The sequence below is a fragment of the Cololabis saira genome, chromosome 17 (assembly GCF_033807715.1).
Source record: "Cololabis saira isolate AMF1-May2022 chromosome 17, fColSai1.1, whole genome shotgun sequence".
NCBI classification, from domain to species: Eukaryota; Metazoa; Chordata; class Actinopteri; order Beloniformes; family Belonidae; genus Cololabis; species Cololabis saira.
In genome coordinates, this window is record NC_084603.1 from 25861509 (window position 1) to 25876685 (window position 15177).

Below are 15177 nucleotides of genomic sequence, written 5' to 3' on the forward strand. Positions count from 1 at the left end.
TCTATCTCCCCTCCATCCTTCTTCCTGTAGTCATGACGTCTACTTCTTCCCTCCCAACCCACTTGCAGTGAAGAAAGGAAGCCTCTCCCTTTCCCCTCCTCCTCCTCCTGCTCCTGCTCCACACATGCCCCGCTACAACTTCTGACAAAAACATGCTGGCTTTGTCACAATACATAATTTTCACCCTTCAAAACTGTGCCAAAGACTCCACCAAATATACCATAGAAAACGGGTCTTTGTTGACCAAATTCACAGTCTGTTGTCGTGTTGACATGTCATAACATTTTATTAGCAACAACTGCAGTGCTGTGGAGGATTCCTTCACTGAGATGCCTGTTGTGTTTCTGATTACCCGACCCATTGCCACATCAGCTGCATATCCAAATCCTGACTCACTTGCACAATTGTTTCAAATAAAACATCTCAGTGTGAAATCCAGTTTGGAATTGTGGAGTCGAGTCAGCAGTTGTTATGTGACTCTCAGCTTCGTGTGTATTTGAGCTCTATTGCCCTGTTTAAAAAGCTGTAATCTATAGCGTGTGTCATAAGTGAGATATTGTTGCTTGAAGGTTAAAAACTGAAGAAAAAAAACACACAAACAAAACAGTTTTGCAAAGTGAAGCCCCAGGGACTTCTGTTTTTCAGGTGATTTCATTTCATCAGTCACATGTTAGAGCTTAGGACTCATTCTTAGAAGATCTATTCAGATAATATTGAAATGTTTGGAGGTTTTTCAATGAATAATGTAACTTTGATTCCTGTACGTACATTAGAACCACAGTAATTTCTTTCAAAACTAGTAGATAACAGCCCCTTGTGTCTTCTTTACTCTGTTAACTCCCAAAATCAAGCGCTTCACCCTTTATTGTAGCTTTTTTGTTTAAATGAAATTCAGCTAATCAGTATATGACAATTTATTCAACATTAAATGAAGGAAAGGCTGCAGCTCTGGTGTACTGCAGTACACTTGCAAGCAACAGTACTGCAAGGTGTTTTGGTGCACACACGTCCCACGACCCGCTGAACATGGAGACCAGTAGTTCTCCTCCAGCGTAGATGGCTCATATGGATGATGATCTCACATTAGATCATCATCGGTCTTAGTACAGTTGGATACCACAATAAAAAAAAAAACCCAATAAAAAACATTTCCAATTCAAATATGTTTATTGATCTGGGAAACATAAATATGGGAAACAGGTGCAGTATGGCTTATGTTCAGCGGAGAAAAGGATACTCTCTTTTTTGGATCTTTATATAAACAATTTTATATTAATTTGTCAAAAAAAAAAAAAAAGTTTTGTGTCGTCAATGTCTGTATGTGGCCATTACCCAGAACTGTCTCTGCTTGTGTAAATGTGATCATGCAAGAAAATCAAATACTTATGAATAATCGCTTAATGGCTACTTAAGCTGTAACATGACCATTTTTGGTAATGGGACAACAAGTTAATGCATCGTGATTATTAATGCTAATTATTAAAATGTAGCTGCAACAAATGTCATATAATTCACAAGTGACGGAATTCAAATATAAAGAACCAGCCCATACCTATGACTTGGAGTACTTGCCAGGAGTAGTGACAGATATTGTGCTTTTGAGTTTTCGTTTACTACATCAGCACTAAATTAGGAAGCATTGTCTACCTCTCACCATCTCTCGTCCCTTCTGTTGTCAGAAAACAACCAAAGTAACTTTGGACTCTTATTTTGGTTGTCATTGTAACATTATGTCACTCATCAGTAATGATGAAACTAGATCACAGAGCAACAGTAATGATCATGACATTGGCAAGAAAAAGACTCAAAAGAATAAGGACAAAAGAGAAAAAGAAAAAATTAAATGAAAACTCAACAGCATCATAAAAGTAACCTAATCGCCACTCCGTTAGGAGACCGACTGAAAGTTCCTTTGCGTTACAGATGTTTCCCTTTTCTTTCCAGTAATTTTGCATCTCCTTAAAGTAAAAACGCATTTTCTCAATAAAGAAGAAATAAGAGTTGGTTCTCCCAAATTACCGTAAATGAAGCAGGTGTTTTGTAAGTTTATCTCTTTCAATTCCTGTTTTCTTTTGCCACTTCTCTGAAGTTAACATTGTTTTGTTTTCCTGCTTTTGCATACATTTTCTTTTTATTTATCATCCATCTGCCCTGCAAGTAAAAGGTTCATTGTGCCTGTTTGGTTTCCCCTAGTGGTTTGATAGCTGGTCTAAGGGTGATGATAATTGCCGTTTCTGATTTTCCAGTCATTAGTGGCGCAAAGCAGCTGCTGAAATGAACCCATTGTTGTGATTTGATATCAACACAGGAACAGGAAATGAGTGTATGTGTGTGTGTGCGTGCGTGTGTGTTTCTTGTGCATCTGCGAGGGAATGAGTGTTAGAATTGGTGTCTGGGGAGGGCAGTTACGTGGCTCTGCACTGCACTTTTCAGTGTCTTCATTCTTAATTGCCATGACATGTACATTTGTACCCTCGAGCTGTTATGCTGCGAGGTGAGCAGACTTCAGTTTGGGAGCAGTAATGTTTAAATAGTCGTTCAGTCATATGGTGAATTTTCATTGCATACTTAAACTTTTACAATGCATACTTAAACAAATAGAAGTCTACTGTTGTAATTGTGTCCACTGGTTGTGTTGGGTTATACTGTTGGAGCCCCATTTTACATGTCAGGCTTGTGAGGCATCTGTTTCTTGTCACAGTCATCCTATTGTATCCAGTGTTAAGCTTCTGCAGACCAATAAATGCCTTATTGCTTATGAAAACCTGGACTCAAATTCATATGACTTCTAGATTTAAAAAAAAACTCATGGCACAGTTACTACCTCTTATGTTTTAGATAATATCATTTAAGACTAAAATGATCAGAAAGCTGGTGGCAATGTTATTTATCAGGTTTAACAGATGGGGATCAAATGAATACGAAGGTTTCAGCAACTGAGCTTTGAGGGGTGTAGGTATACAGTATATACAGTGTATATATATATATATATATATGCATCACACTTTGCATCAAGACATGCATCTCTCTTGCTGTGAGAAAAAGGTAAACCTGGATAGGAAACTGTTCACGGGACTTGGGGCAGAACAAGAAGCAAATGAAGACATCGTTGATCCTTTGCCAACGGTAATTAGCCTTCTGAGGCATTTTACTGGATGGTGTTCATTTTCAGCTTTTGTGTGTCGGATCATATTGAGCTACAGATGGCCACCAGCATCTACTGTAGCATTGATTGGAACAATTTGCCAATATTGATTAGAATCAACCAACTGACAAGGTATCAGTTTCTTTTATTGAGCTTAAGAAGAGGATACGTATCTGCCCCGTTGAGCCAAAGAGATGCACTGAGATAATTTTTTTTTTGTTTTATAAACACACTAATTACCTTGCTAATAACATCTTTATTGTTTAACACACTAATCACTTTTAGTCTGGTGGAGGTTGTTTTTTTTTTTTTGCTGTTGCCTCCCAGGAGCCACTGTGTATGTCAGATGAGTTGTTGAATTTGTAATTGCATGATTTCATGGTCATAAATCATCTCCAGTTTTTCAATTTCACGTTGATGATATTAAATCTTTATCTTTTGTCTAGTCGGAATCTAAGAAGATTAATTTAAGACATGTGATCCAGCTTTTAAACTTTTTTTATTTTTAAAGACGCGCTATTTGAGTTAATATAACTCATGTTTTATGTCTCTTGTACTTATCTTTAGGTTTTTTTTTTTTTTTGTTTTTTTTTTAATTTTTGCGCAAATTGACCGGAATAAAAACCTGGGAAACCAGTTATTGTATAAATTTCTGCTCCATAGTGAATCATTTTTTTTCTACAAATGTTGAACAAAACAATAGATGAACAAGGAAATCCTATCTGTAGAATCCTAAGAATGTTTAGTTAATAATTCATTTTGTCAATGGGTTTACAATTTAATTTGCTAATCCTTTTTGTCGGACAAGAATTTTTTTTATTTTATTTATTTATTTTTTTAACTACCTGACATGTTTCGGCGATTCCTCTCGCCTTCACCACTGATGACTCTGATGAAGGCGAAAGGAATCTCCAAAACATGTCAGGTATTTTAGAAAAAACAAAAGATTTCTTGTCCGACAAAAAAAATTACCAAATTAAATCCTAAGAAAGTTATATTAAGCATAAAGTTGGTTCAGGTGCTAGTTAGTTTGTGTCGACTGAGGCTGACATTTACAAATGGCAAAAATCAGGTGGTATGGAATCAAAAAACACGAGCTTACATGACCTTTTCCACTCACTCCTCATTTCTGCTGGAACCTCGTGACTAGAGGCTTTGATGGGATCCTGAACTATTGGATTCTTAACACTCCTCACAAATCTCTGGACTTTGACCCTATAATTTCAAATATCTCAAGTTGCTTAAAATTAAAATTATATTAATGAAACAGGGGCAGTTTTACTTTTTTTTTTTTTTGTTCACCAGCAGGAGTAAACAAGTGGATACAGAAGTTGATCAGTTGTATGTTAAAAATACTTTTGCTGATTTTATTTTATTTAAAAGAAAATGTTAATAAAAAATACTGTCAAGGAGTTTCTGGTCCTTGTGTGATAACTAGAAGCTTATTTTCTTATCTGTGAATCTGACACTACACTGTAATCACCTATCCATCTTTTTTGGTGGCTCATCTTGTCAGGATTCTCATCTCCGCTTCTCAGTCTTCATGTTCTTCCTGTCCTGATTGTAGAAAGGATTAAAGCAGCACAGGTTAGAGCTTGAATTGATTGCTATTGCAATCAATTCAAGTTTGATCGTGTTTTCAGTTTAGGCTCTCAAAAATCCCTTAAACTCGTAAAATGTAAAATCATCTTCAATCATTTACCGGTAATCATTTTTTTATTCTGAAATTTAATTCAGCCCACAACTTAAGTTTACCATGGAAATTCTTTTTATCTTTTTTTGTCATGTTCAGTAAATTCAGTCTGCTTGATCAACAAGTCAGTGGATAATCATTTAAAATAATTGTGATTATAACGTTGATCAAAATATCCATGACAAAGATTTTCATAATTGAGCTGCCCTAACATACAGCTACCACGTAGGAAGGAAAATCTCTCTTTTATAACATATTTGGATAATAAAATATAGTTATCCCTGGGTGTGCTGACCCAAGCTCGCCAGTTTTTTTCACTTTAGTTTCTCACTAAATTGTTAAAAGTAGACTTGCATTGTGGGTAATATAAACAGCTGGTTTTCTCAGTGATGAAAAACACATGTAGAATAAAACAAGATGTACTTCTGTATAATCTTATGATGGCACCTGTACAGTTTTACAGCCACTGTGGATAATCCAACCTAACTGACCATCAAACAGATCCAGCTCCTGGTGAAGCACTAACTTCAGTTGAGGTCACAAAAAAGACTTATTATTCCTTTTTCATAGTTTAACAGCATATCTTAGGGTCATATACGTGACCATCACCTTAAAAGACTTCAAGGTTTAAAAAAAATGTCATTCAGTGAACAGTTCAGATTTTCAGACTTTCACAACAAAAAAAGTATAATTTACTTGCTTTTTTTTTTTTAAATCTCTCTACAACCAGTCAGAACATTCTGTTGTCATCACCACATTTGAAACTACTGTTATAAAGAAAAAAATGTAAATATTGGCGGGAGGTAATCACTATACCGGTATATCCCTAAATCAGCCTCTGAAAGAATGGTAAATAAGAAATACTCTATTCTTACAACTCCATGACCTGGATGCTGGCTGTTGGTAAAACATTGCACCACTTGTTTTTCGTCAGTTATTTCAAAGCCCGACTCAGGACAAGGTTCTTTCTAAAGAGATTAGTACCAAGCTGCAGATGAAAGATATGATGGTATCAGTAGTATCAGTAAGCAAAATGACACTTTCTGCTTTTTAAGCTAGACCTAAAACCTTTTTTTCTTTGTGTGCATAAAACTTTAGTCGCCTCCTCGGGGGATTTACCATGATGCAACAGAGACTTGTCTTTATAGGCTCTCCCTATGTACTGTATACATAAGACATGTCTTATGCCACGTGAGACTGGCTCTGCTGGAGGTTGCTATTAGTTTTTCCTGGAAAGACAGTTCAGATAGTTTAATTAGTTCGTTTTTATAAGAGACTATTTTGTGGAATTGAACTACAATGACTTGGGTTGTGAATTGATTTGAACTATTGTATTTGATTCCAACTGATCTGCTTTAAAATTGGGCTTATTGAACTTAGGGCTGGGCGATATGGACCAAAAGTCATATCTCGATATTTTCTAGCTAAATGGTGATACTCGATATATATCTCGATATTTTTTCTGTGCCTTAATTGGGGTTTCCCCCAAAGCATTATAGCATAGCATCTCTGTTAGCTTCATTTTTTTCTGAGGCAAACCCTTAAAAAAACAGTCAGTTTTAATACAAAGCCTCGTGCCAAATGTCACACAGGTACCTTTGTTAACAGAGGTCTGCACAATATCAAAATGTATAAAACAAATGAAATAAAAATAAACTGCCTGCATATATAGAATAAAAATGCTTCTTGAATAAAATAAAACAAATATCCCTTTCCTGCATAACAATTAAATTAAAATACACTGTGCAATTAATACAATGTAGACAGTAACAGGCAGACTTTTCCACTGAGGTTGACAGTTGTGCAAATAACAAAAAATTTGTGCAAATCTCAAATAAAACATTCAAGTCAATTTGTCAGAAAATAAGCTATATCAAAATCATAAAAAGAAAAAATGTAAAAAAAAAAAAAAAAAATTTTTTTTTTTTTTTTATAAATCGATATAAACGATATTGTCTCGTACCATATCGTGTTTGAAAATATATCGATATATATTAAAATCTCGATATATCGCCCAGCCCTAATTGAACTGTATTGGATGTTATTGAACTGGACTTGATTTTACCTTGTCTGCTACCTCTGAAAATTCCACTGAGATGACATTTGTTGTAATTATTCTCTATATTAATAGACTGAACACTTGACAGCCCCTGCTGGGCTCTGTGCAGTCAGTTTCTTCCTCTTTTTTTTTTTGGTAGGAGAAAAACCAAAAAAAAAACCCTTTCCTTTCCAATGTCAGGTCTCAGATAGCCCCTCTCTTTCCTCTGTAACCTTCCTGCGCACACACTTCCACACACTGTCTGCAGTATTCCAGAAGGTTCACAGCACAGCAAGCCTTTGGGCAGGAAGACGAGGGCTTGTGGAAAGATGGGGATCTCGCCAAGAGACACATAAGTGCATACATACGTGCACACATACGGCTGTAACTGCACGGTTAAAAACATTCACAGCTTACCGTTGAAATCTAGGTTCCAGACAAGGAACCAAAATACAAGAATATATATGAAAACATGGTTTATGGCGAGTGTATTTGTTGAGCTATATGTTGACGTTAAGTCATCTTCAGCCGCCTTTTGTTTCTGTATTTCACAATGGAAAAGAAAAGGCAGAGAATTATGAATCACTCATGCTAAAGCCTGACTCCTTGGTGTATGGTAGATTATGGTCAATCGTTTCACCTTATTGTGCTGCAAGTTGCTGTAGAATGTGAATTCTCCTGCAGACATGTTTCATCAGTATAGCTCTATGTGCTGCAAATACAGATCTGTTGATAAGTCTGCTGTTTTAGTTTGTACTTCTGTGAATTTTACTATCGATGCTGACTTAAACTGTATCTTTTTAGTTGATGGCCTGGAAAAACCTTCTGTGGCCAGCTGTGACGTGACGGTGGACAATGCCTCCAGTACCCAGAATGCCCACGCATCACGACAGCAGCGAGGCAAGCTGTCCTCACTGGGAAAACTGTTCAAACCTTGGAAGTGGAGGAAGAAGAAGACGAGCGACAGGTTCCAGGATCTTTCCAAAGGTAGGATGTGTGCTGTGTGAGGCTGAAAGTGCTTATGACACAGTTTGAGCAAACTGATAAGTGGCTGCTGATGTGCTCTCCTCATATCAAGCGTCTGGCCAATGTCACATCTTGCATTTGATTTGCGGGGAGCATTAAGCACGAATGAGAGCAGCGCAGCTCTCAGAGGATCTTGACAAGGAAACGAATTAAGGAAACGAGTGGATGGTTTGTTTGTACCTTTTGCTGATTAATTGCCAAGCGGATGGAACGAAAATGAAGACACAGAAATAAATACAAAAACCAGAACCAGAACATCCATCCAATTTGAATCTTGTTGAACAGTTTGTATCTGTGTGTAAGTTTTATAGCAGTTCGTCCCATCAGTGGGTTTGAGGCCAGTGTCCCGAACAAATTATAGAAAGACCATATTTAGATTACACACTGGAAAGGGTCTTAACGTGCTCTTCTGCAGCACTTGTTTGTAATTACTTTTTAGTAGGGCTGGGCGATATATCGAGATTTTAATATATATCGATATATTTTCAAACGCGATATGGTACGAGACAATGGCCGGGTTTCCCAGATCAGTTAAGTAGTTCTTAACAGCGAAAGACTTCTTTCAAACCTTCTTAAGGAGCCTGTGAAAGAAAATCGCGTTTCCCAGAGTTGCTCTTAGCTTAAGTATCTCTTTCATTAAGAAGGAAATGAAAGATGCTGCTGACCCAGTCTTTCCAACCATCTTAGTGAACAAAGACTCACAGATCGAGCCGCGTCAGGCAAATCAATATCACACCAAGCAATGAGATATTAAAACAATGCACCCCGCACAAATTTTGATTTATTTTATACTTTAGATTTATATTGTTTAGCATTTATTGGTGACAGCAAAGGGGGAAAAAAAGAAAAATAAGGAATAACAAGTGTGTTCCTGTATATGCTTTATGCGCACAAATAAAACGATCATCATGAATATCATTTATTTGATAATTTGGCTGCTTTACAGCATGTTCTCGCTGCAAATCAACCGCGTCACCGTGCGCGAAGCAGAACTGTTTATATGAACGCATTGGTGCGTCAGCACTTCAGTCCCCTGGACGTGCTGTCGGACACCTGCGCCGTGCCCGAGCCCGAGCCCCTATGTGATGACAGAACGAGATCCTTTGATGAATCGTTCATACAGTCTCAAATATAATCAATGGTGTCGGTTTATATTAAAGAATCTTTTTGCCCAGAAGAAAAAAGAGCGAAGACAACGACCCATAACTATTTTCTTCTCTTGAAAAAACCCACCTGCCGACTCGCGCTGGGATGCAGCATCATTCAGAAGAGGAGGAATACGTGCGAGGCGGGGATGATCTCTGCAATCTGAAGCCCTCTATAATTGTAAAAAGAATTTCACTTATCACGGGTTCTTTTTGGAACATAACCCCTGCGAAAAACCAGGGTTTGCTGTAATTCCACGTTGCGATTTGCGAAACTCGCCTTCTCTTGGCTCATGTTTTTGAACGCACACACACGCCCACCCCGTTTACTCCCGGTCTCCGTGTGTGGGGAAAAAAAGCCTCACTGTAGCCAGAAATAACGGAGTAACACACCGTTTGGTTGAAAAGGGGTCATTGAATTATATTTATCATCTTAATTTTTTATTATAACGCACAGGCAGCAGTGAATTAGTGCGTTAGGCAGCAGTGCTGCGTGTGAAAATGCGCTGATAGTGATCGGTGATCGATTTGCCTGGCATCGATTCATTTGGTTTCAGAACCGTACAGCTGCTCCAAAGAGCGTCTGAAAGAGCGAAACTAAAGAACGGTGTTAAGAAGTCATCTGGGAAACACCCGTATCTTAGGATTCTCTCTTAGTTCAAACCTTCTTTGAACCTCTCTTAAATCCTTAAGAGAGGTTGGATCTGGGAAACCCGGCCAATATCGTTTATATCGATTATAAATTATTATTTATTTATTTTTTTTTTTTTACGATTTTGATATAGCTTATTTTGTGACAAATTGACTTGAATGTTTTATTTGAGATTTGCACAAATGTTTTGTTATTTGCACAACTGTCAACCTCAGTGGAAAAGTCTGCCTGTTACTGTCTACACTATTAATTGCACAGTGTATTTTAATTTAATTGTTATGCAGGAAAGGAATATTTGTTTTATTTTATTCAAGAAGCATTTTTATTCTATATATGCAGGCAGTTTATTTTTATTTCATTTGTTTTATACATTTTGATATTGTGCAGACCTCTGTTAATAAATTTTCTTCATAATTCTTATATCATGCAGTCACATGTCCAAAACACATAGATACTCGCTTTACATTCTTTTAAAAAGCTACCTGTCATATTTGAATACTTCAGAAGATGAAGTTTGAAAATGTTGTTGGACATGATAACTTGATAGCTGTCAAACGTATTAACTAATATTTTCATTTGTAGTGTTATATAGACTCTGAGCATGTTCATTTTGTAAGCAACGTGTTTAGAGACATAACTGTGAGGGAGGAAGAGGGAATTTTCATCCTGATCTCAAGAGGTTTTAGAGAAACATAGCTGTTCGATTGCAGCAGGATGACCAAATGATCTCAGTTGATCCTCTGTGGATTGATACGTGCGACTTGTACTGCTACAGAGTGGAGACTGTAGTGGCATCTTGAAACCAAAACACACGCACAAAGCTATTGTGCAGTGCATTTGCAAGTTAATGTACAAAAGAAGAAAAAGACTAAACAATATTTCCTCCCAATTCTGTATTCCTAATGATCTTGTTTGTCTTTCAGTTCTGGAGAGAAAAATCTCCACCAGACAAACAAGGGAGGAACTCATAAAGAAAGGAGTTCTCATCGCTGAACAAGGTTTGTCTCATTTATTTCTGTTTCTTTTCATCTATTTTTTCTATTATCTCAGTCAGGGATTTTTCAATGTATTGTATATCATACAAAATGACTCCTTAATAATTCCCTCTTGATTGAGTTAGTACAGCTTAAACCATGTTACTTATAAATCCACCTGGAGACTTTTTTGGTGTTATGACTTGGCTTCTAGTTGGTGGTCAGCATAACGTGCAGGCTTACAGTTTAGGAAAAATAAGGTTTTATTTGAGTCAAAAGGACCAAAGGTCAGGTATGAGGGTTTTAAAAATGGAAACAAGTGATGAAAAGTGTGGAGCCAGGCACAGTTTTTCATCCACATCACCATAGATGCAATTAATTGAGACAGTTAAGATAATGGAGCCAAGGCACCACCAAAAGTCTCATTACCACCGCAAACTTTGAGGTCATAGTGATTTCAAACTGTCATTTAAAAGTCAAGATGAATTCCTTCATAACTGCACTATTAAACAAGATCCGCCACATGTTTTTATTTATTTTTATTGCTTTTGTATGAAGCTATGCACTGTTCATATCCAATTTATGAAGTCTGTATTGTTTTTCCCCTTTTTCTTTCACCCAAAATATATTTTGTGCGCTTTTAAGCTTACTCAAAGTTCAGAACTTGTTTTTCCAAATGCCTCTTGTTCTTCTCACCCAGATGAACCGATAAGTACAGAAAATCTGAATGGCCACGCAACGTCAGAGGAGGTGAAAGTGGATATTGAGTCTGCGGAGCCACAGCTGGAGGAACAAGCCGCCGGGCCAGTTAATAACGAGGACAAAACAACAGGTAATTGTTGGACTATTTACATTTAATTATTTGTCGTACTCTTATCTGTAATCTGTGGTAACAGGAGTTCTTAATATCGGGATTTCTCTCCTAGAGGCTTTAGACTTGAGTCTAATTCTGAGTGAATGAAAGAGAATGACCTTAATTTTGGAGTATGTTTTTTTCATGATTGTTGATGGGGGAAAAAAACATTTTAAATCGAAGAAAAAGTCTTCAAAGAGGAAGGTAAAGTAGAGCAGGAGACAATCACAAGCAGTTTTAACAAATGAACTATACATTTTAGAATAGAATTCAAACAAAGCATGTTTGATATGTAGGCTTCCTATTTTAACTCAAGGACTAAACATTTTTTCATTAACAGTTTATATATTATTGTCATTTTCTCATTAATCCTCCATTTCCAAAGAAGTATTATCTATGATACAACCCAATTCTGAATAAAACTGTTTATCTTTTCTGTTTATGCTGAATGATTCATAAATGACTTGGTGATGCTTGTTTTAGTAAATGAGGATTTTCCCAGTCAGAGATTTGACAGACTTTGCTTGTGCTACTTTTCAAATCATTTGTTAATATAACTATGGCAGGTTACATGGTGACATGGGGGATTATAGTACAGCAGATCTTTAGATGCTTAACCCTCTACGGTACGCACCATGATGCCCGTTGGAAACAAAATGTTTGGGATGTTTTTTTAATTATAAAATAGAAAAAATAAACATTACATTACATTACTGTACGATAGTGGAAATTAATGACAACAAGTTTAACAACTCTGATTATAGTCTAAACGGTCCCCAGTAGCATTGACAGATAACGATGCAACTCGAAAGTTAAAAACAATTTAAAGGTTATTTTCACCCATAGTGAACTGTAACGTTCACCTTCACCCTGTCCTCACTGTCCCCACCGTCCTCATTGTCTGGCTCATAGTCTCCATTATTCTCATTCTCTCCTTGCTGGGTTGCAAGCTGCTCGTTTTCTTCTTCACTAAATCCTAATTCATCCTCGCTACCATCTACAGGGAGGGCTAGTTTGGTTTTCTTCCATAAGGAAACGTTGTTGCATTCCTTCTGTAAACTGAAGAAAAGAGTGTCAAATATAATCATATGCAATGCAGAAAGGGCTCACAAAGTGCATTATTATAGTCGACTCTAGAAGAGTGATACCATCAACATGCCGGGCCAGCAATGGAATAGTACTAATAATGGTACAGTGTTACCATATGGCAATGTCCACATTTTAACATTTTCACATTTATTAATGATCAAATACAGCACAATAAACCACAGCATAGTGACCGTACCTCACCTATTGTAGAGTTGTTTTTTTTCCCCGTCAAAAAATGTCATAAAAATACTTGATGACCTCCTGAAAGTCATGTGAGAATTTCAAACATTCTTATTGGCTCTCTTAGGATCCTGTCTCTCTTTCGGTGCACTAAATCTTAAAAGTGGAGGTATTGTGTGTGTGCGTGTGTGTGTGCGTGTGTGTTTGTGTGCGCGTGTGTGTGTGCGTGTGGAAAGGATTTAATGGGTCTGTTACCAAATAGCAACATTGTCCATAGAGGGGCAAAGGTCATTTTTCTTCAAGGCTATGCAATGCATTAGTATCTACAGCAGTTTCCTGGCTGAGAGATCTATGGGTTGGTCTAATGCAGGGGTCTGCAACCTTTATTATCAAAAGAGCCATTTTGCCCCCACTTCTACAAAAAACAATTGTCAGGAGCTGCAATAAATAACAGAGATTTTAAAAGTTTTCATCTTTTATTTATTTTAGCTGTTACAACCACTAAATATAACAACGGAAGTGCAGTGTGCATTAGTAGGTGTACTTTGAAATAAATTAAACTGTGAACTGTAGGCCTATTTTACTCTATATTTGTGTAAAAGTAAAATAATAACTACCCCACTTTAATATGAATAAAAAATGTAGCTTCAGCTTAGCAGCTTTAAAAATAAATATAGAAATTAAAAATAGTTCTTTTAAAATTAGATGGCATCAACTCAAAGTCCAAGATAACTGCCCAACAAAATAAACTAATATGACTAAAAATGAATTCAGAAATATCATTTATTTATGTTTGGGTTTTTTTTCAAGGCCAAAGGGAGGCGCTACAATGAGGATGAAGAGCTGCATGCGGCTCCGGAGCTGCAGGTTGCAGACCCTTGGTCTAATGTGTTCAAATAGATACTCCCATTACATCAGTCTGCACTGGGCATTCACAGTCTGAGCAGAGTGGTATCTCCTAATGCTTCTAACTCCCTCTGGGAGACGAGCCACTGATTGTTTGTCTGATGCTGCTTAAGTGTTTTAATGTTTTCATCTTAACCCTGTTAGCATTGAACTTGTAGCTGCATGCTTGTCAATAGTCAAAAGTGCAAAGTGAGAAAACTGCAAGTACAGCAGCACACATGCTGTAACATGGGAGGCTGGGGCGGTCGATGTGCACGCACCATCTATCAAAGCCTGTGACAAGTCTGCAGCTATGAGCTCTTTCTAACTTCCTATTTATCTTTTCTTATTCTGTCCACATGTCCATTTGTGCATCTGTTTGCACAGATGAACATTGCTTATCTTGCTTTCTGTGCTCTTTTTAAACCTTTCAAACTACTGCACTTCTCTTTTCTGTTTGCTCTGATCTGCTCAGAGAAGAGTGGTACTAAACCCCCTGCCCGGGCAAGACCTCGTGATAGTCAAGGTAAAAAACAGCAAAGTGCCACTCTGCCAGCCTCCAACAAGCCCGCCGGTGGCTCTGCCACCACAACAAGGCACAAAGACGGTGCCTCGGGAGCTAAAAAGACAACTAAAACCACAGTCAAGACTGGCTCATCCCAAACAGCCAAAGCTAACGCACGGCACACTAACACCGCTAGTCGAGGGACTGGTAAGTTCAGCTAGCTGGGACCGAAGCCTGATGCCGTGTCTGTGTCCCTGCCTGCCCGTCTCCTGCATGCAAAATGCTCTCGTGTCCATGTTTGAAGGGAAACAGGGTTTGCTATAAAGCTGCCATCATCCAGAATCTACAGTATATACACATCCTTGTGTCCTCAAAGTGTTATTCAAGGGGAAAAAATAGATAAAATAAAAGACTCTCCCTGATTTTTGTCCTTCGACGGCATCTTTCTAAAAATAAATAAGCAGTGTAGCTGTAGATGTGTTTCATTTATGACATCAGTCTGTTTCTGAGAAAGAGGAAATAAGAAATGTTTCTGTTGCTCTGGAAACACTTCTGTTGTACTGTGTGGGTGTGTGAATCTGAGAGAGGATGAGTATCGTTGGAGTCCTATGTCTTTGACAACATGACCTTTGATACAGTGGTGTATTTCTGCTGTTTTTTTTTATGACGTGTGATGGCGTGTGTGCATATGTGTGTGTGTGTGTGTGTGTGTGTGTGTGAGAGGGAGAGTAATATACGGCTCAGTTTCAGAATGCAACACAGAACCCAAAATACTGAATGTTTCTGTTTTTTTTTTTTTTTCTAAAGACTGAATTTTGTGTTGAAATCACTTCTAAGTTCTTTCCTTTTTCCCAGGCCGCTTTTGTCAGCGCACAAAGACACTCCAGTGCTTCATTTAAAGTGTTCAGTTCCTGCATAGGAATTACTGTTTGACATCCACACAGCAGCTACGCTTCATCCACGTCCTTCATTCAGACGTCACATTATGCTTT

General features: G+C 37.5%; 1 protein-coding gene across 4 annotated transcripts in view; it reads left to right on the forward strand.

The window, feature by feature from the left end:
- The window catches only part of phactr2 (phosphatase and actin regulator 2), a 49274-nt gene that overhangs the window by 20426 nt on the left and 13671 nt on the right, over positions 1 to 15177 (forward strand). For 3 of the 4 annotated variants that reach the window (XM_061744791.1, XM_061744793.1, XM_061744792.1), the window contains exons 2-5: positions 7681 to 7863; positions 10623 to 10697; positions 11374 to 11505; positions 14156 to 14392. In XM_061744791.1, coding sequence (XP_061600775.1) covers positions 7681 to 7863; positions 10623 to 10697; positions 11374 to 11505; positions 14156 to 14392 — 627 coding nt within the window. The remainder of the gene's footprint in view (positions 1 to 7680; positions 7864 to 10622; positions 10698 to 11373; positions 11506 to 14155; positions 14393 to 15177) is intronic. The other variant, XM_061744794.1, reaches the window with a different exon arrangement.